This window comes from Esox lucius, chromosome 25 (genome assembly GCF_011004845.1).
Source record: "Esox lucius isolate fEsoLuc1 chromosome 25, fEsoLuc1.pri, whole genome shotgun sequence".
NCBI classification, from domain to species: domain Eukaryota; kingdom Metazoa; phylum Chordata; class Actinopteri; order Esociformes; family Esocidae; genus Esox; species Esox lucius.
The window spans coordinates 450934-472722 of NC_047593.1; the positions used below are offsets into that span (position 1 = coordinate 450934).

The 21789-nt window shown below is 40.4% G+C and overlaps 1 protein-coding gene across 1 annotated transcript in view; it reads left to right on the forward strand.

Annotated features, from left to right (window-relative positions):
- Positions 1–20239, forward strand: part of mttp (microsomal triglyceride transfer protein) — a 32078-nt gene extending 11839 nt beyond the window's left edge. Inside the window, exons 7-17 of the mRNA XM_013132106.3 lie at positions 2808–2965; positions 7951–8119; positions 10017–10124; positions 12457–12669; positions 12768–12979; positions 13333–13430; positions 15036–15157; positions 15409–15636; positions 16109–16233; positions 18458–18628; positions 18773–20239. Of these exons, the coding sequence (XP_012987560.1) occupies positions 2808–2965; positions 7951–8119; positions 10017–10124; positions 12457–12669; positions 12768–12979; positions 13333–13430; positions 15036–15157; positions 15409–15636; positions 16109–16233; positions 18458–18628; positions 18773–18920 (1752 nt within the window). The 3' untranslated portion in view covers positions 18921–20239. The remainder of the gene's footprint in view (positions 1–2807; positions 2966–7950; positions 8120–10016; positions 10125–12456; positions 12670–12767; positions 12980–13332; positions 13431–15035; positions 15158–15408; positions 15637–16108; positions 16234–18457; positions 18629–18772) is intronic.
- Positions 20240–21789: the final 1550 nt, after the last annotated feature.

A 21789-nucleotide genomic window follows, 5' to 3' on the forward strand; every position in this document is an offset into this window, starting at 1 on the left:
ACAGTGGGTGGTCCGCTCAGTTCTAACTAATGTTTTTAGACAAAGTTTTCCTACGGGTTGTGAATGCCCAAGGGCGACTTGCTAAAAAAATAAAAAGGACAAAACAGCAAACAATTGACTAGAAAACACCAAACAAAACACCACAGCAATACATACATGAAATAGGACAAAGTGAGATGTGCTAAACAAAGTGTCTGTCTACCAAAAAAAGGGTATGTATCTCAAGAGTGTTTATGTCCATGTGGGGTAAAGCAAAAGAGTCTCTCTGGGAGAACCAACTGACTGGGTTTTTAAACCAGGGATATGTGATGCGATTGGGTAATTGAAAAAGGAACAGGTGGTCAATTAGGAGGGGTGTCCACTGATTGGTCCACCTCAGCAGTCAGGCGACGCACTCATAACTGCCAGGTGGGAAACACCAACAAGCACAATCAGGAACGTAAGGGACACCTGGGGAAACGGCAGGAGGGGAAAAACAACTGTAAGGCTCTATATTTTTGTGGCATGTTTCTTTTTCTCCTGTCATGCGTAAGAGTACATTTACTCTCTGCGTGTATGAATAAACATTTGTAAAACTTAAAAACAAGTCCTTGTACCTGCACACCCGGTGACTGAATATAAGGTAAAACCTTGGAGCTAATTATAGGCCTTTTTACACTGCATTTTTCTTAGCCCAGGGATAAGACTGGCCCTGTTTTAGCTTAGCCTGTGTCCACATAATGGTTTGTTAACCAGGAGCAAAGGTTGAACCCTAGGCTTCACCCTAAGAATTAACACTTGTATTCCTAAATCCTGGGTTAATGGAGTAAAATTACACAAGTGTCACAAATGACTATTTTACGTTCTATCTATGACAAGCCACATGTTACATTCTCTCTGGCATGCAAATAACGTTACATGTACCTCACTGACACACAATCTGTGTTACACTCCCAATATTCAATTAACGACTTTTTGACATTGGTTGGTCAAGATGGCCACACTGTCTGCATTTGCTTTGACAACTTTGTTAAAACTACGCAAAGAAAAATGGCAACGTGAAAATATGAATAAGGAAGGGAATATCACAAGTCAAACTTTAGTCTTTTGAAATATTTGCTAGATTTACGTAAAAAGCAAGCTGCAGTAATTACTTCGCTACGATAAAGCCAGTGTACTGAAACAACAATAGTTTGCAGAGTGAAAGGACCGAAACAGAAATAGCAGTGCATCTCCTTTTTTCCCCAACAGTGTGGCTGGGTTTCGGACTGACACGCTGGCCTCAATGACACAATCGGCTCTATTGCAGGAAATTCTAAAACATCCTCCCTGTGTCTCTCTTGCTTGTGAACTTTATTTTCTTAAATTTTTTGCAAAAAACAAAAAACATCATTCCATCATTCCCTAAGAATTTACTTATGAATTCCTTCTCAGTTAACCAGTCTCTAAAACTGTTCATCAAAAAAAGTCAAAAAGGAAGGTTTTGAGTGAGGAACAGAAGGCTTAAAATTAAGAGACCACTGCAAATTGAACGCTTCTGTTCCTCACTTAAAAATGTTCAACTTTTTTGGAAAAGAAAGAAAAAGGTGCAGTGGTCTCTTAATTTTTGTGAAATCTACCCCCTCATTAACCCCCAATACAACACACTATTGTACATGGAATTCATATTACCTCATTAGTTAGTAGCTAGTGGTTTTTATTCGGAGTCTGGGAAGCAATTCATGAACAATTTTAGAGAATGGTTAATTGAGAGGGAATTCTTAAGTAAATTCTTAGGGAATGATGTTAAGACAGTACTGACAAAAAAATTTAAGAAAATGAAGTTCAACAGCGTATGTAAACTAGGTGAAAGTGCTGCTTTAGTGATTGGACAATAAACGTTCTATGATTTAAGCCCATGATAAATCTTCAAGCCGCTATACGCCTCCGCTGCCCTGAAGGGGACGCTTGAGTGTATGTTGGCCCAAAATGTAATTTTTATGTTCATGTCTCCCACAAATTGTTTAGACATTATATAGAAGTGTGTTAATTTGGCAGCATATTCGGTTGAGTTTGATGCCTTGAACACAACTCATTCATCTAAATCGAGCTCTAGTCAGTAAAATAGGTTAGTTCTGTTCAGTTCTTCCGTTAAAACAGACTGCTGTTTGAAATCCTTGCGTGTTTTACAGAAACTGTTTTGAAGTGTTCAATGTATCTTATTCAGAGGAAAGGACATCTGTTTATTATATATTTTTAAGTATAAGCTGTTGTAATTTCATGAATGTAGGCATATAGTGACTACAACTGTTTTCAAATCATGTTCTTTAGAATAGTTATTTTACTATAAACTATAGTTGACAAAATAAAAATGTCTCTCCGTGTATAAGGGACGACCATTGTAATACTGCTAATAATCCCTCTAAATGACATAGTGGCTATTGCATCTGTCTTTAGATCTGAACGTGGAGGGTTCGCGACTCTGTTACACCATAACATATATATTATTTTGTGTAGTGCACGTCTATATAAAAGGGTCACATCATATGATTATTCTCTTATACATTTTGACGTGCATTGTAGGACAGAGTGGATACATGTAGTTGGGAAATGGCAATAATCAAAACAATAACATCAAAGTCAGGAATGTTCCCACAAGACCATGAAAATTCCATATAAAAATGTAAGATAATATAATTCCGTGTAATATACACAGAATAATATAATTCCGTTGTAATGTGTGCAACGGAACGTTTATTAATGTATTGTGATGATGTGAAAATTGGTCAATGGTACAGGTCTCCAAACGTATTGACTGATTCCTCCTTTTTTTTTCCTCACCTTGTTAGCTGTTTGAACACTGGAAGGCAGTCCAAAAGCAGTTTGAACCAGATAGCTTGTCAAAGGCTATTGCTCCCCGAAGCTTCCTGGCTCTCATCCAGAGCATAAGAAAAGCCTCCAAGACTGAGATCCTACAAGTGCTGAAAAGTGCTAGCAAGACTGCCCTGTGAGTCCTAGTTCCTATACCCACTTTTCAGTCTATATTTTTAATCTCTCTTCACATCCTTTTTTACTTCTGTTCTTATCTCTCTTCTCATCTATATTTACATTATTTTCTCTCTGTTCTGCAATCTCTCTCGCTCTCTCTCTCACTCACTTTGTCTTTGTATGTACAGTATCTCACAAACGTGAGTACACCCCTCACTTTTTTGTAAATATTTGATTATCTTGTCATGTGACAACACACAGCCATATATGTCTAAACCGCTGGCAACAAAAGTGAGTACACCCCAAAGTGAAAATGTCCAAATTGGGCCCGAGGTGTCAATATTTTCTGTGGCCACCATTATTTTCCAGCACTGCCTTAACCCTCTTGGGTATGAAGTTCACCAGAGCTTCACAGGTTGCCACTGGAGTCCTCTTCCACTCCTCCATGATGACATCACAGAGCTGGTGGATGTTAGAGACCTTGCGCTCCTCCACCTTCCGTTTGAGGATGCCCAACAGATGCTCAATAGGGTTTAGGTCTGGAGACATGCTTGGCCAGTCCCCAGTCAATCACCTTTACCCTCAGCTTCTTTAGCAAGGCAGTGGTCATCTTGGAGGTGTGTTTGGGGTCGTTATCATGTTGGAATACTGCCCTGCGGCCCAGTCTCATGTATGTCACAGTATATGTTTGCATTCATGGTTCCCTCAATTAACTATATCTCCACAGTGCCGGCAGCACTGATGCAGCCCCAGACCATGACACTCCCACCACCATACTTGACTGTAGGCAAGACACACTTGTGTTTGTACTCCTCACCTGGTTCCGGCCAAACACGCTTGACACCATCTGAACCAAATAAGTTTATCTTATCAGACCACAGGACATGGTTCCAGTAATCCATGTCCTTAGTCTGCTTGTCTTCAGCAAACTGTTTGCGGCCTTTCATGTGCATCATCTTTAGAAGAGGCTTCCTTCTGGGACGACAGCCATGCATACCAATTTGATGCAGTGTGCGGCGTATGGTCTGCACTGACAAGATTTTAGAGCACTTCATTCTTCCATCTGCTGACAAGCTTTATGGAGATGTTGATTTCCTTTTCCAGCAGGACTTGGCACAGTGGCAAAATGACTGGTAACTGGTTTGATGCCCATGGTATTACTGTGCTTGATTGTCCAGCCAACTCACCAGACCTGAACCCCATAGAGAATCTATGGAGTATTGTCAAGAATGAAAAGGAGATAACTGAGCCAACAACACAGACAAGCTGAAGGCCGGTATCAAAGCAACCTTCCATAACACCTCAGCAGTGCCACAGGCTGATTGCCTCCATGCCATGCCGCATGGATGCAGTAATAAGTGCAAAAAGAGCCCCGACCAAGTATTGAATGCATAAATGAACATACTTAGGAAACCTTTGCAGGTGTTTTGAGTTAATTAGCTGATTGGTGCTCCTCTCAGGTTGACATTTCTGTATTGTAAATTTTTTATTCTAATATTTTGAGGTACATTTGTCCAAGAGGCATTTAAAAAAAAATGGTGTGGGTGTGTTTGCGCACGTTCGTACACTCAGGTTAGTATTCAAACCACCATTGAAAATCGTGAAGCGAATAATAGCTGTGCAAATCCATATAAAAGACTAACATGTTCACACCATCGTGTATTTACCAGCAATAGAGTTAGGCCTAAAAAACTGTTTGAAATGAAAGTATCACATTTAGTTGTCCAGCATACTGGTCACTGGAAGTTGAAAATATCAACAGCCAAAATGTCCAGTGGGAAATATGCCGGATAAATAAATTGATTTAAAAGCATATTAAATAGACTAATATTGTGTTACCAATATGATATTTTGCCATGAAAACAGTAAGACATTTGGCGTACTGAGTGTTGGGTCGTGTGACTATGCAAAACATGTCTAAACGTTTATGCAATGGGATAACATGTATTTATATCCTTACATTTTAATGGGCATTATCTAATAAGGTAATACTTAAAATATTAGCCAAAATATTTTATACAAGCTTTAGTGTTTTTCTTTTGTCAATCAGTGTTGATGCGACAAATATGCAGCTGAAACGTGTTAATTATGTTGAATAATTTGGCTACATTACAGTGCATTGCAGAACAATTCTACAACTGGGTTTCACCATATTGAAATGAAGAAGCAAACAAGTTTCAGTAAATTATCTGACCCTTTAACTTTCTGCAGAGCATGTCCAACACTATTGCATGCATGGGCTAGACATCCTTTGGAAACCGACATAATTTGCATGGTATTTGTTGAGACGTTTCTAACATTGGCCTGAAATCCCTTATTCAGATTGGAGACACATCGTTTTGGATTCATAAAATGTATGGATATAAATACATGTTGTCCCATTGCATATTAAACGTTGAAACACGCTTTGCTTAGTCACATGATGAAACACTGGATAATATCTTACTGTAAGAGCGAGCAGAGACTTGCTGCTTTCTTGGCAACATATAATATACAGTTGTGCTTGTAAGTTTGCATAACCTGGCATAAATTGTGAAATTATGGCAATGATTTTGAAAATATGAAATATGAATATGCAAAAAACTATTTTATTTAAGGATAGTGATCATATGAAAGCATTTATTATCACATAGTTGTTTGGCTCCTTTTCAAATCATAATGATAACAGAAATCACCCAAATGGCCCTGAGCAAAAGTTTTAATTCCCTTGAATGTTTGGCCTTGTAACAGACACGCAAGGTGACACACAGGTGAAATTGGCAATTAAAGGTTAATTTCCCACACCTGTGGAATTTTAAATTGCATTTAGTGTCTGTGTATAAATAATCACTGAATTTGTTAGCTCTCACATGGATGCACTGAGCAGGCTAGATACTGAGCCATGGGGAGCAGAAAATAACTGTCAAAAGACCTGCATAACAAGGTAATGGAACTTTATAAAGATGGAAAAGGATATAAAAAAAATCCAAAGCCTTGCAAATGCCAGTCAGTACTGTTGAATCACTTATTAAGAAGTGGAAAATTCAGGGATCTCTTGATACCATGCTAAAGTCAGTTAGACCAAGAATGATTTCAGCCAAAACTGCCAGAAGAATTGTTCCAGATACAAAGAGAAATCCACAGGTAACCTCAGGAGAAATACAGGCTGCTCTAGAAAAAGACGGTGTGGTTGTTTCAAGGAGCGCAATGCGATGATACTTGAACAAAAATGAGCTGCATGGTCGAGTTGCCAGAAATAAACGCCAATGCCACAAAAAAGCCTAGTTACAATATGCCTGACAACCCCTTGACACGCCTCACAGCTTCTGGCACATGGTAATTTGGAGTGATGAGACCAAAATAGAGCTTTATGGTCACAACCAGATGTATGCAGCATGTCATCAGAAAATGCTTGCAGACAATAGCATTCTTCTGTATGAAAGCTGTGCATGGGACGCTCTTGGACTTTCCAGCATGACAATGACCCTAAGCACAAGGCCAAGTTGACCCTCTGCTGTATTGGTTACAGCAGAAAAAGGTGAAGGTTCTGGAGTGGCCATCGCAGTCTCCTGACCAAGATATCAACGAGCCACTCTGGGGAGATCTCAAATGTGTAGTTCATGCAAGACGACCAAAGACTTTGCATGACCTGGAGGCGTTTTGCCAAGTCGAATCGGCAGCTATACCAACTGCAAGAATTCGGGGCCTCATAGACAACTATTACAGAAGACTGCATGCTGTCATTGATGCTAAAGGGGCCAATACATAGTATTAAGATCTAAGGGTATGCTGACTTTTGAACAGGGGTCAGTTCATTTTTATCTTTGTTGCCATGTTTTGTTTTATGATTGTGCCATTTTGTTATGACCTACTGTTGAATGTGAATCCCATAAGGCATAAAAGACATGTGTTTTGCCTGCTCACTAGTTTTCTTTACAAATGGTACATATATTACAAATTTTCCAAGGGTATGCAAACCTTTGAGCACAACTGTAGGTCACACAATATTTGGTAATATGCTTTTAATCTATTTATTTATTTGGAATATTTCCCACTGGACATTTTGGCCATTCATATTTTCATCTGCATGACAACTACACGTGATACCGCCTGTATTTGCCGGCTTAACGTAAACCCTAACATGCACTCACACGTGCCCACACATACACATTCAGACTAGTCAATATTACCAAATCGTTGCACCATCTGGTGGCATATAAACCATTTTTATGTGCCACCTGGTGACAGAGAAGGAGGATTACAGCTTTAAAAAATTAAATAAAAATGGCGGATAGCACATCTGGCAGACATTCGGGCAAAATGACTTTATTTGCTTTTCCAGTAGTTATTTTTACATAGAAAACAATACAGGGGGATAAAGCATGCATATCTAGGAGCATTCCTAAAAGTAGCTTTCTGTAAGTTTATCGAGGGCTGTGAAACTCAATTTACACTTATGCATATCACTGCAATACGTCCATATTTAAATGTTCAATAATACTACCCAGATTGCTGATAGTTTACAGTAATCTTTTTTTAATTTTATTTTTGAACTGCTGCTAGTGTACAGTTTTGTATATTTTTGCTTTATTCTTTTTTTTTTTTTGGTCTGGCTATATTTTTGTTTATATACTCTTTTTAACTCTCACTTTGTATATTTGGTTGTCGGGTGCCATGTCACAAGAATTTCGTTGTGCAGGATGAATCTGTGTTTGTATGGTGCATTTGACACACATACCTTGAAACTATCTGTCAAGCAATGGTGGAGGCAATGTGATGGTCTGGGGGTGCTTTGGTGGTACAGGATAAAATGTATCTTGTGGGTGGTGCTTCAGGAAGCATGGGGTGGAATCTCTTCAGATTACCTCAACAAATTGACAACTAGTCAATGCCAAATGTATGTGTTGGAAATTACGTTTTCTATATAGTGATCTCTTTTTGGCCAGCGCAATATATCGGAAAGATTCCACTGTTTTCAATATTACTCTAGACAAATAGCTTCTTTTCAACTAACTGGGTTTGCAGACCTCAGGTGGTGGATGCTGTGACCTCATCCCAGACTCCAGCCTCCCTGGACGCCATGCTGCAGTTCCTCAACTTCGCTGACCCCAAAGGCCTAGTTCTACAGGAGAGGTTCCTGTACGCCTGCGGCTTTGCTTCACACCCCAACGAGAGGATGCTCCAGGCTTTGCTGGTGAGTGGCCAATGTCTTCTTATTGACAATCTTTGGGTGCTTTAAAGCTAGGACAACAGAGTTCCTGCCCATTTTCTGCAAACTTCTGAACACTTCCTTTTCAAATAATATGTAACGCAAAACCCCAGCCCCCCCTCAACACTAGAAATTGCAAGCATTAGTTCCAGAGGCAACAGCCATCACTCGCACCTCCCATAGCTGTTGCCTCTGGAACTAATGCATCCTATTATTATTTTGATCCTTTTTAGCACTTACTTTACTGATGGCTACTTCATTGAGTAGGATGTACTTACTACTATTGGGTTGTGGGGTTCCTCCACCAAGTTCTTTTATTGTGAATAAAAACAGAATGCAATGATGTGGAAGTTTTCAATATTTTATTCAGAATACAACATAGATGACATATCAAATGTTTAAACTGAGAAGATGTATCACTTTAAGGGAAAAATAAGTTGATTTTAAATTTCATGGCATCAACACATCTCAAAAAAGTTGGGACAAGGCCATGTTTATCACTGTGTGGCATCCCCTCTTCTTTTTATAACAGACTTCAAACGTCTGGGGACTGAGGAGACTGAAGTTGCTCAAGTTTATGAATAGGAATGTTGTCCCATTCTTGTCTAATACAGGCTTTTAGTTGCTCAAATGTCTTATTTCTTCTTTGTCGCACCTTCCTCTTTATGATACGCCAAATGTTTTCTATGGGTGAAAGATCTGGACTGCAGGCTGGCCATTTCAGTACCCGGATACTTCTTCTATGCAGCCATGACATTGTAATTGATGCAGTATGTTGTCTGGCATTGTCATGTTGGAAAATGCAAGGTCTTCCCTGAAAGAGACGACGTCTGGATGGGAGCATATGTTGTTCTAGAACTGGGATATAACTGTCAGCATTGATGGTGCCTTTCCAGATGTGTAGGCTGCCCATGCCACACGCACTCATGCAACTCCATACCATCAGAGATGCAGGTTTCTGAACTGAGCGCTGATAACAACTTGGGTTGTCCTTGTCCTCTTTAGTCCGGATGACATGGCGTCCCAGTTTTCCAAAATGAACTTCAAATTTTGATTCGTCTGACCACAGAACACTTTTCCACTTTGCCACAGTCCATTTTTAATGATCCGTGGCCCAGAGAATACGCCTGTGCTTCTGGATCCTGTTTAGATACAGCTTATTTTTCGACCTATAGAGTTTTAGCCGGCAACGGCGAGTGGCACGATGGATTGTGTTCCCCCGACAATGTTTTCTGGAAGTATTCCAGAGCCCATGTTGTGATTTCCATTACAGTATCATTCCTGTATGTGATGCAGTGCCGTCTGAGGGCCCGAAGATCACGGGCATCCAGTATGGTTTTCGGGCCTTGACCCTTACGCACAGAGATTGTTCCAGATTCTCTGAATCTTTGGATGATATTATGCACTGTAGATGATGATAACTTCAAACTCTTGCCAATTTTTCTCTGAGAAACTCCTTTCTGATATTGCTCCACTATTTTTCGCCGCAGCATTGGGGGAATTGGTGATTCTCTGCCGATCCTGACTTCTGAGAGACACTGCCGCTCTAAGAGGCTCTTTTTATACCCAATCATGTTGCCAATTGACATAATAAGTAGCAAATTGGTCCTCCAGCTGTTCCATATCTGTACATTTAACTTTTCCGGCCTCTTTTTGTTACCTGTCCCAACTTTTTTGGAATGTGTAGCTCTCATGAAATCCAAAATGAGCCAATATTTGGGATGACATTACAAAATGTCTCATTTCAACATTCGATATGTTATCTATATTCTATTGTGAATTAAATATAAGTTTATGAGATTTGTAAATTATTCCATTCCTTTTTTACTCACAATTTGTACAGTGTCCCAACTTCTTTGGAATCGGGTTTGTATTTTTTTAGAACATTTCAAAGGGGAAGATTGGCAGTAACGACATCAAAGAATCAGTGGTGATCATCATGGGTGCCCTTGTGAAAAAGCTCTGCCAGAAAGGAGGCTGTGACTTACCAGTGAGTAATATTATTGAATATGTGTACGCTTATGGGTTTGTACAAAGCAATGAAAGGGTTTGTACAAAGCATATTTTTAACCTATTTAATTACTTTCTACCATAAGGATACTGATGGGACTATTTTGGAACAGGCCAAACTCTACTAAAATGTCTGGCCTAATTAGTATTAAACAATAGTAAACAAAAGTTTCATGTAAACAATGAACTTATACGAGCTCTGACATTGACCTCCACATCAGAGGCATCCACCATTATAATGCAGTCAAATATGTGGGATTTCTTGCAACATTCAATCTGTCTAAAGACCTGGTTGGTCATATGATCACAACTCCAACCTGGTCATCAGGAGGTATCAGCCAATACATTATACTGAAACATCCATCCATCCATCTTCTTCCGCTTATCCCGGGCCGGGTCGTGGGGGCAGTAGTCTAAGCAGAGATGCCCAGACTTCCTTCTCCCTAGACACTTCCTCTAGCTCTTCCGGGGGGACACAGAGGCTCATTTCAGCCGCCTGTATCCGGGATCTTGTCCTTTCGGTCGTGACCCAAAGCTCATGACCATAGGTGAGAGTAGGAACGTAGATTGACCGGTAAATCGAGAGCTTTGCCTTGCGGCTCAGCTCTTTCTTCACCACGACAGACCGATACATCGACCGCATTACTGCAGAAGCTGCACCGATCCATCTGTCAATCTCCCGTTCCATCCTTCCCTCACTCGTGAACAGGACCCCCAACTCCTCCACTTGAGGCAGGCACTCTCCACCAACCTGAAGTGGGCAAGCCACCCTTTTCCGACTGAGTACCATGCCCTCGGATTTGGAGGTACTGATTTTCCTCCCCACCGTTTCACACTCTGCTGCAAACCATCCCAGTGCATGCTGAAGGTCCTGGTTTGAAGGGGCCAACACAACAACATCATCCGCAAAGAGCAGAGACGAAATCGTGTGGTCCCCATACCTGACACCCTCTGGCCCCTGGCTGCGCCTAGAAATTTTGTCCATAAAAATTCCAAACAGAACCAGCGACAAAGGGCAGCCCTGCCAGAGTCCAACATGCACAGGGAACAAGTCTGACTTAATGAGTCCACCTCTGAGCCCTCATCCTCTGCTTCCTCAATGGAAGACGTGACGGCGGGTACTCCTTCCACCGCCCAACGACATCCCCAGTTGAGGTCAACAGCTGCCCACCTCTACTGTAAACAGCGTTGGTAGAGCACTGTTTCCCTCTCCTGAGGCGCCGGACGGTTTACCAGAATCTCTTCGAGGCCAGCCGATAGTCCTTCTCCATGGCCTCACCGAACTCCTCCCAGGCCCAAGTTTTTGCCTCCACAACCACCGGGGCTGCAATCCGCTTGGCCTGCCGGTACCCGTCAGCTGCCTCAGGAGTCCCACAAGCCAACCAGGCCTGATAGGACTCCTCCTTCAGCTTGACAGCATCCCTTACTTCCGGTGTCCACCACCGGGTTTGGGGATTGCCATTTCGACAGGCACTGGAGACCTTACGGCCACAGCTCCGAGCGGCCGCTTTGACAATGGCGGTGGAGAACATGGTCCACTCTGACTCAATATCTCCAGCCTCCCTTTGGGATCCAGTCGAAGCTCTGCCGGAGGTGGGAGTTAAAGATCTCTCTGACAGGAGAGTGGTGACTCCAGAGTGGTAAAGAGTCCATCCTCTCTCAAGGAGTTTGGTTCCAGAGCCAAAGCCGTGCGTGGATGTGATCCCGACTATCTCTAGTCGGAACCTCTCAACCTCACGCACGGTCTTGGGCTCATTCCCCGCCAGCGAGGTGACGTACCACTTCCCTAGAACTAGTTTCCGTGTCCAGGGATCGGGTTGTGGAGACAGCGAGGCCCCCGCCTTCAACTGCTGCCCGATCCTCTGCGCACCGACACCTTATGGTCCCCCATGCAGGTTGTGAGCCCACGGGAAGGCGGCCCCACGTCGCTCCTTTGGGCTGAGCCCGGCCGGACCCCGTGGGGAAAGGCCCGGCCACCAGGCTCTCGCATACGAGCCCCAACACATGGCCTGGCTCCAGGGTGGGGCCCCGGCTGCACCATACCGGGCGACGTCACGTCCTCAAAATGGGTCATTAAAGGGTTTTGAATCATGAAACATCAAAATTGAAATGGCCATTCTGGTACAAATGTTAAGATGGATGGATGGATGGATACATTTCAGGCTGGGTGTTTTGTAAAAGCACTTTCTGAAAATGTTTATAAAATAAATGTTATTGATTGATTGACACAGATTAGATCTCTTTCCATTGACCAGATATCTGGTACTGGTACACACAAATGATGCAGTTGGGCTTGTTTTTGTCCAAACCAGACTGTGGTTGAGGTGAAGAAGATGATTCTGGAAGGTCCTGACAGTACGCTGGTGGAGTCAGACGTTCAGATGTACCTCCTAGCACTGAAGAACTCCCTGCTACCAGAAGCCATTCCCTTGTTTGCAAAATATGCAGAGTCTGAGATCGGGGCATACTGCACTATCTCCCTCACCGCCTTGCAGAGATACAGTATTACCCTCATCACAGATGAGGTAAGATTGTTGATGTATTTGCCAGAGCCTGCAGCATTAACACTTAATAATAAATGCCTTGGAAACTGATACTTGTTTTTGTGCCTCACTCATGTCAGGTTAAGAGAACAGTGAATCGGGTGTACCACCAGAATCGTAGGGTCTATGAGAAGAATGTGAGGGCGGCAGCAGCAGATGTTATCCTGAGCAGCAACCCCTCGTACATGGAGGTGAAGAACTTGCTCCTATCCATAGGAAACCTCCCCAAAGAACTGAACAAGTACATGGTCTCCAAAGTCAAGGACATCCTGCACTTTGAGATGCCTGCCAGGTGGGTGAAGGGATTTGCGTTTAATTGAATAATTATTCATTTATTTTCTTTTAAGCAAATAATACAATACTCATAAGAAACATATTTGTTCTGAATACATTTTTGTTTTTACAGAAATGATAAATAAAGAGTGTTTTAAACAATTTAAAACGCAGACAACGCTTCTCCACTTGTTTGCAGGCATTACTTATGAATTACATAATGTATACAACCACTTTTTGGGAAATAGAAGCATCTTCCATTATTCGTTTCAAATGTGCAACGATATCAGGATGGTTACAGCCACAGCTATTTTATTTTAGTTTTTTAACATACTTGGCAAACTCCACATTTTTCTTCCCTGCAACTTCCAGCAAAATTCTACGACAAGCCATGAAGGACATGGTCTCTCACAATTATGACCGTTTCTCCAAGGTTGGGTCATCCTCTGCTTACTCTGGCTTCATGACAGGTAAGTTCAGTGTAATAAATGAAAAGCAACGACATACTTTAAGGAGTTTTTAAGTATCTTTTGCATAATATTTGTCACAATTATACAACCCTGTTTCCAAAAAAGTTGGGACGCTGTGCAAATAATTTAAACCCTATAGATATATAAATAATATATAGATAATAGAACAAAGATAACATATAAAATGTTGAAACTGAGAAATTTTATTGTTATTGTTTCAGAAAAGCTGGGACAGGGGCAACAAAACACTGGAAATGTTGTGTAATGCTAAAAAAAAAACTGTGGAACATCTCACAACTAGTTAGGTTAAGTGGCAACAGGTCAGTAACATGATTGGTTAAAAAAAGGGCATCCAAGAAAGTATGAGTCTTTCCGAATTAAACGTTGGGAGGGGTTGCCACTCTGTGTAAGACTGCGCATGCAAATAGTGCAACAGTTTAAGAATAGCATTTCTCAATGTAAAATTGCAAGGAGTTCAGGGATCTCATCATCTACATTGCATAATATTATTCAGATTCAGAGAATGTGGAGAAATCTACAGTATGTACGCAAGGGACAAGGCCGAAAACCACTATTGGATGGCTGTGATCTTCAGGCCTGCACTGTATTAAAAATAGGCACGATTCTGTTGTGAACACTTCCGAAAACCATTGTCTGTGAACACAGGACATCGCTGCATCCACAAATGCTGCTGCCTTCTCTGGGGCGGAGCTTATTTAAGATGGACTGAGGCAAAGTGGAAAATTGTCCTGTGGTCTGACGAATCAAAATGTAAAATAATTTTTGGGAAAATGGACACCGCGTCCTCCGAGCTAAAGAGGAGAGGGACCATCTGACTTGTTATCAGCACCAAGTTCAAAAGCCAGCATCTATGATGGTATTGTGATACATTAGTGCACATGGCATTGGTGACTTGCACATCTGAACAATATATACAGGTTCTGAAAAATATATACATTAATTCTGAACAATATATACAGGTTTTGGAGCAACATATGCTGCCATCCAGACAATCTTTTTCAGGGAAGCCCTTGCTTATTTCAGCAAGACAATGCCAAACCACCTGCACATAATATTACAACAGCATGGCTCTGTATTAAAAGAGTCCAGGTGCAAAACTGGCCAGCCTGCAGTCCAGACCTATCAACCATTGAAAACATTTGGCACATTATGAAATGAAAAATACGACAAAGGAGACCCCCAACTGTTTAGCAGTTGAAATCTTATATCAAGCAAGAATGGGAAAACATTTCACATTTCAGAACTACAGCAATTGGTCTCCTCAGTTCCCAAATGCTTACAAACAGTAGTATTGTTAAAAGAAGTGATGCAACACAGTGGTAAACATGCCCCTGTCCCAACATTTTAGAAATGTTGCTGGCATCAAGTTCAAAATACACATGCATTTTTCCAAAACCAATAACAGTTATCAGTTTCAACATTTGATAAGTTGTCTCTGTACTATTTTCGATTAAATATAGGGATAAATGGTTAGTGGTTAATTAACGATTGATGGACATTCTCATTAGTTAGTCATTGCTGTCATGAGGCAGGGTCACAGACAATTTTTGTAATTGTGTTCATTACTAAAACGACTTCCTTCAGGTACCACTGATGCCGCTACCACCTACAGTCTGGACATTCTGTACTCCGGTTCAGGGGTTCTCAGGAGGAGCAACATGAACATCTACGGAACCAGTAATGGTGCCCTGCTTCATGGACTCCAGGTAATAAGGATAAATTATTATATTGATCATGAAGAAATCATTATTTATTATGATTTTATTATCATATGTGATTATTTCATTATCACTGATATCATTATGTAGTCATTATATTCCAAGTCATTTGGAAATGCTGACCTGACAGTTCTCTCAGTAATGATTAAATCTACTCCGACTAGGGATGGCTGACTTACCAACAGTGCCACCTTGTTGGTAGTTTATATCTGACTGCCATTTGATCCCATACTTTCCAGGTGGCGATTGAGGCCCAAGGAATGGAGTCCCTGATTGCGGCCAAGCCAGACGAAGGCGAGGAGGACCTGGAGTCCTTCGCAGGAATGTCAGCCCTGCTCTTTGACGTCCAGCTTCGACCTGTGACCTTCTTCAAGGGCTATAGTGACCTTATGTCCAAGATGTTCTCCATGTCTGGCGAGCCCATGAACGTGGTGAAGGGCCTGATTCTGCTCACTGACCACTCCCAGGTTGGAATCAGTCAGATGATCAGTCAGTAAAGCAACCAAAGTATATTTCTTGTAGACTAGGATGATCTGGTGGTCTGGATCGGTGTCAAGCGCGAATGTCCTACTACATAATGGGTTGAATCTGTTCCACTACTATTTCAACACAATCTAGTGAACTAACTAAAAAAGTCATATGTGTAAACTTTATTTTTGGTTTCTACGTTGGTTAAATCACTACACACAGGTTAACTTTGAGTTTGTTCTACTTGTTTATTGTTGTAATATAAAGTCATTGATACCTCAGATGTTGTTAACTTCATATTAATCAATTTGGATGGATATTAAGCATTCTATGTGTTAGTATACACCTAGGTTGTGTTTTTGTCAATTGGCACCCTCTGACACTAGCACTCACTGGGTGAGTGATGTGCAAGCAGCAATTACGTTTCCTTTATACTCAGGTTTTCCCATATTCTCTTCTATATCCTCCCAGGTCATCCAGCTTCAGTCTGGTCTGAAGGCCAATGCTGAGTTTCAGGGTGGTTTGGCCATCGACATTTCAGGAGGCATGGAAGTTAGCCTGTGGTACAGAGAGTCCAAGACCAGTGTCAACAACAGGTTGGGAACCCAAGCCCTGACTCTGACAGGCAGTTTGCAAATGTTCAAAATGTTGGAATTAAACTACTGGTGTATCTATCTATCTAGATATAGATATCTCCTGTTGCAGCTCAAACAACTAAGATCAATCTGGATAATCCAATGACTACCTGCTGGAAATGTATACAGCTGTCAGGAGCAAAAATATTGCTGCACACCTGGCTCAATTTTTTGGGAAGCTGAATAAAGATAAATTGCTCAAGGCTCTATGCCAAACGTGACAACGCTGGGAAGATAAATGTCAACAGATTTTTCTTTGGGAGGGAAATTCAATTGACATATTTTAAAAGGTTTTGAAAAATAAGGGTAACCGCCCCTTCAAGCTGACATGCCAAACATTTACAACTAATTTGGCTAATAAATTTTTTTGACAGTGGTGAGGCATGGACATGATCTAAATCTGACGATATTATATCCACTGATTCCTTGCAAATGTTCACCAAGGCTATTCACGTCTCTTCTAATTGGAAGATTTATGTAGTCGTGACATCATATCATTCAGTTAGACTTGTCTATTTGAGAGTAGTTACTAATTCAAGTTTGCTGTCAGTATAAATACTAATATTTTCAACTAAATAATATAATTGGCTCATTGGAGAAATATGGCAGCATCCAGTGAGGAGACAACTTTGGACTGTGGATTTGTGCTTTTCAATTCCTGGAAGGCTTTTAAAGTATCATGGTTCATATTATAATAATAGGGCTGTGCAACATAGGCAAATAATTATATCACCATTTTCACACACAAAAACATAGTTGTATGTTTTAAGTCCAAAACAATCCTCAAACCTCATCAAGTTTGTCAGATTAGGGAAAAAGAAAGAACATGTCAACCAAATTTTGTTTTTACATATATTTTCTTCTTTTTACAAGTAGGCATAGGCTTTTTTGCAGTTAATATTTAATCAACAAAGTTCTTGAGAAAGCTTTTGGCATTAGCATAATCATTAATGGCAATAGAAAGTGTAGGCAAAGTTCTAAGCAGAGCCATTCCAGGAGAAAGTAGAATAGTACAAATGATTTGTTCACATATCCTGTGTTTCCATTGGTTTTAGTAATTTTTTTGACTATGGTTTTGAAATATTGTTGAAATCATTTGTTTGGGTTGCAAATGGTATAGAGCCCCTTTGGACACAGGCAACTTTATTTATTTCATCAAAGCTTTGTAGCAGGGACGCAGGATGTACAACAAACCTAGTCTTGATTACATATACCTGTTATTATAATTGAATACTAATAAATTATTATAATTGTTTCATTGCGTGTAGATCTGCACACTTTTTAGTGTGCTACATTACAATCTTTCTGGTATGATAGATTTCTGAATGCCAGATCATCCTGAAATCATCACCTGTAGATCTGAGATGATTAAATAGGTATGTATAAAATATCGTGATACCTACATTTTGCTCTCTGATGCCATTTTGCTTACACATATCCAGATCTAGGATTCAGGGTCACAGCAATAAAAGTTTCACAATGTTCAAAGACTGAATGAAATTATACTGTTCAGAACAATCTAATAGAAAAGGCAAATTAGCCTCAGTCTGAGAAGTGTCTTATTTGGCCAATGTAAAGTTGCGTTCTTTTCTCAAAATCAAGTTACTTGTTTTGCTAAATCTTGGAAGGGTTAGGATGCTGAAAATAACTAGTTGAAGACCAATGACATTTGTTGAATTCTTGACCACCTAGACTTGGAAAATGTATCCTGATAGATATTTGGTCATAGCTTGGTCTTTGTTTTGCGATTTATATTTTGGTTGGCATTCTCTATTGGCTTTATGCCATTGAGGGGGAATGACAGTAGCAGGTGTATGGATCCGGGACAGTTCTACTATATCTCCTCTCCTCTGATAATAGACCTCCCGGCTATCTATAGGAGCAGAACAAACTCAAGGGGCATGTTTGTCAAGGCATTCATCCGCAGACAGACAGGTTTATCCAATGGCTTGGCACAGGCCATTTTTATATGAGATTTCAAGTGCAGAAATGACAGTTGCGGTTCCATATTTGAAGACATTTTCATTGTCTACCACCAGTGTGTTCATTATGTTGACAAAAAAGGCACTGGTGATCAGAGAACAGAGATCTTCAGAATCCTTTTTCTAGGAATTGGCATTTGAAAAATGATACTCATCCACCCATGAGTTGTACTTTTCTCATCTCATCAATTTTCTATTTGCAGGGGTGCCATGGTGGTGACAGGGAATGTGACCGTGGACATGGACTTTGTGCGCACTGGGATGGAGGTAAGCTTTGAGATGGAGGCTTCTCTAGACTTTATCACCACGGTACAGTTCTCGGAGTACCCCTTCCTGGTTTGCATGCAGATGGATAAGGTCACCTTCCCTTTCAGGTAAGCCAAGGTTGGAGGAGGTTCCGCACACGATTCAACACATCGTAATATTGCTATTACCAATTAAATGTAATTCTGTGGATATTATACTCCTCTCATTCACGCAGTCACATAGTTAATGAATTGCTGTTTCCTTTCTTACAGCGAGTACTTAACAAAATACGAGAGCCTGCCTTCAGGGAAGAACTATTTATCACACAAGGGCCACAAGCAGCTGGTGCCTGGCTCAGAGTTCCCTCTCCACCAGGAGAACTCTGACATGTGTAAGAGGGTGTTTGACTCAGACGCATAGTCTTCTCCAGGTCAATCTCTTAGTACAAAGATAGAAGATCCAAGATGGAGTACTGCAGTGCTATGGGCCAATGACCCTATGTCATTGTGTAAATAGTGTGTGACGTGGCTAAACGTCTGCTGGCTAGTGAAGTTCTTTGAGTCTTAATATGGCAAATGTCAACTGTTGTTGTGCTGTTTTTTTTGTCAGTCTAATTATCTGAATGCCTAGTTAACTTAAAACTGAAAAATTGCTCACTTTTTAGATGGCATTTAACTTGCTAGCAGTTTACTACTATTCACCCAATTTTAATCCCACAACACAGCAATATTTGCATTCTGACATAGTGGAGTAGGTCCTTCACTTGGGGCATTATTTATTGTATTTTTTTAAGATGTCCAGAAAAACCAACTGTTTCACACCATAGCAAAGTAAGTGAAATGGAGCATATGTTTTTGTAAAAACAACAATGTTTACATTCTTAAGATTATTTAAGACACTTAAATTCAATGTTTTATTTCAGATCATGAATTTTGCTTTGCCTTTTGATTACATTGTTTGCGTATTTAAAGGGTGTATGACTATTATGTCTTAATCATAATATGTGATACTAACACAATATTCACCTATGGTAATATATATCATCATATGGGCAATATGATGCTGTGGTTGAATCTCCACTGTGCTCCTTATATTACACTATTTTTAGTTAGTCTGAAGACATGGAGTTTGTAACCAACAATACATTGATTGAATTAAAGTTGTTGCTTAGCAATGTAAAATGACAGTATGTAAACAGTATTTGATTTACACTTTAGCAAGCTTGAATGAGCTGTTAAGTGGCCAGATAATGCAGGGTTGTTTTTTAATTCATTCCTATGATTTGTACTTCTCAATGGTTAACATGAATGTATATCAAAATCATTTAGACTTGAGTTTTTTTTGTAAGTGTTCACATTCATTTGACCGCTATTGTCTTTTGTTTTGATAGTTAGTAATTGACCAAAAAAGAATGAACTGGAACCCATATGACTGCGTTTAAACAGGCAGCTCAGTGTTTTTTTTTGCACTAATTGTTATTTTGCAAAGCACATCAGATCATTTCACATCAGATCATTTTCAAAGTTTATCTGATTGTTTAAAAGACCAGTTGATAATAAATGTAACTGAATTGGGTTGCCTGTGTGAACATTAATACTGCTTCCATTGGCTTGCAGGTGTATCAACGAATGTCACATTCAGCATGCAGTACTTTTATAGCATTACATTAGACTATGTGTAAGAATATTTTTCAATAAACATATGGAAGCCAGAATTAAATATGTTTGACTTTACCAATACTACTGACCTGGACATGGCTGTTTTTATTTAACCTAAGAATGTTAGCAAACCTGACATGATATTATTAGAGGTCTTGTATGTGACTTGTTTCGGTTTTACAGTGTGGGCATGTGTCTTTCATGCAAGGGATATTTAGGTATTTACATGATGTTTACAGATAATGACACCTCTATTAATGTTGCATGTTAATAAAGTGTAGTAAAACAATAAATTGTGTGAAACCAGGAAAGTGGGCAAGCAATCTAGGGGAAAGCATTGATTCTAAATAAGATATTCGCCCCAACCCCTTACACAGTTGGCTATCCTGTTGCTCTGAGGTATACAGTACATTAAGCATCATGGAAATTCATTTATCTCACCTGATTGGCTGGGTGCAAATGTCCCATATATCGCATACACCTTCCTAGGTCTCTGAGATCTACAGGAGTGACTAGGCCGGTGAATAGTGCGGGTGCTGACCGCGGTGAGGCAATAAATCGTGGCTGGTCTTGTGTCATGGTTGTGACATCAGAGCTCCCCGTTGGCATCCAAACACAACAACTGGGCCTTAATGGAGATTCTTTAGGAAGTGCAGAGAGCAGCTGGGAGTGAGGTGCTTTCTGCCAGTCTTGCTGCCTCTATGGCAACCATGTCAACACACCAGCAAACTGTCAAGTTGAACTTAAGCCTGAGCTGGATGGAGTTTCAGGTCTATTAGAAATCTAAACATGCATCCCTTCACTAGACGCCAAAATGTATAGGTGTCTCTGAGTAAATCAATATTATACTTTGCCTTCTTATAATGGATATACAGTTAGGTCTGGAAAAAAGTGGACACTGACAAGCTTTGTCATTTGACTGTTTACCAAAATATATTCAAGTAACAGTTAAATAGTGAATATGGGCTTAAATTGCAGTTTCTCCGCTTTAATTTTAGGGTATTCCCATCCAAATTGGAGGAAGTGTTTTCATATGTAGCCCCCTCTTTTTCACAGGACCAAAAGTAATTGGACAATTAACTCAAAAGCTGTTTCATGGACAGGTGTGGGCTATTCTTCATCAATTAAGCAGGTAAATGTTCTGGAGTTGATTCCAGGTGTGGCATTTGCATTTGGAAGCTGTTGCTGTGAACCCACAACATGCAGTCAAAGGAGCTCTCAATGCAAGTGAAACAGGTCATCCATAGGCTGCAGAAAAATCCAGCAGAGAGGTAGCAGTAACATTAGAAGTGGCCAAATCAACAATTTGGTACATTGTGAGAAAAAAAAGAAAGCGCTGGTGAGCTCTGCAACTCAAAAAGTTTTGGATGTCCATGGAAGACAACATTGATGGATGATCATAGGATCCTTTCCATGGTAAAAAAAAAAAAAAACTTTCACAACATCCAGCCAAGTGAAGAACACTCCAGGAGGCAGGCATATTATTATCCAATTCTACCATAAAGAGAAGACTTAAAAAGAGCAAATACAAAGGGTTCACCACAAGGTGCAAACCAAATTCATAATCCTCAAGAATCGAAAAGGTCAGATTTTGCCAGAAAACATCTAAAAAAGCAAGCCCAGTTCTAGAA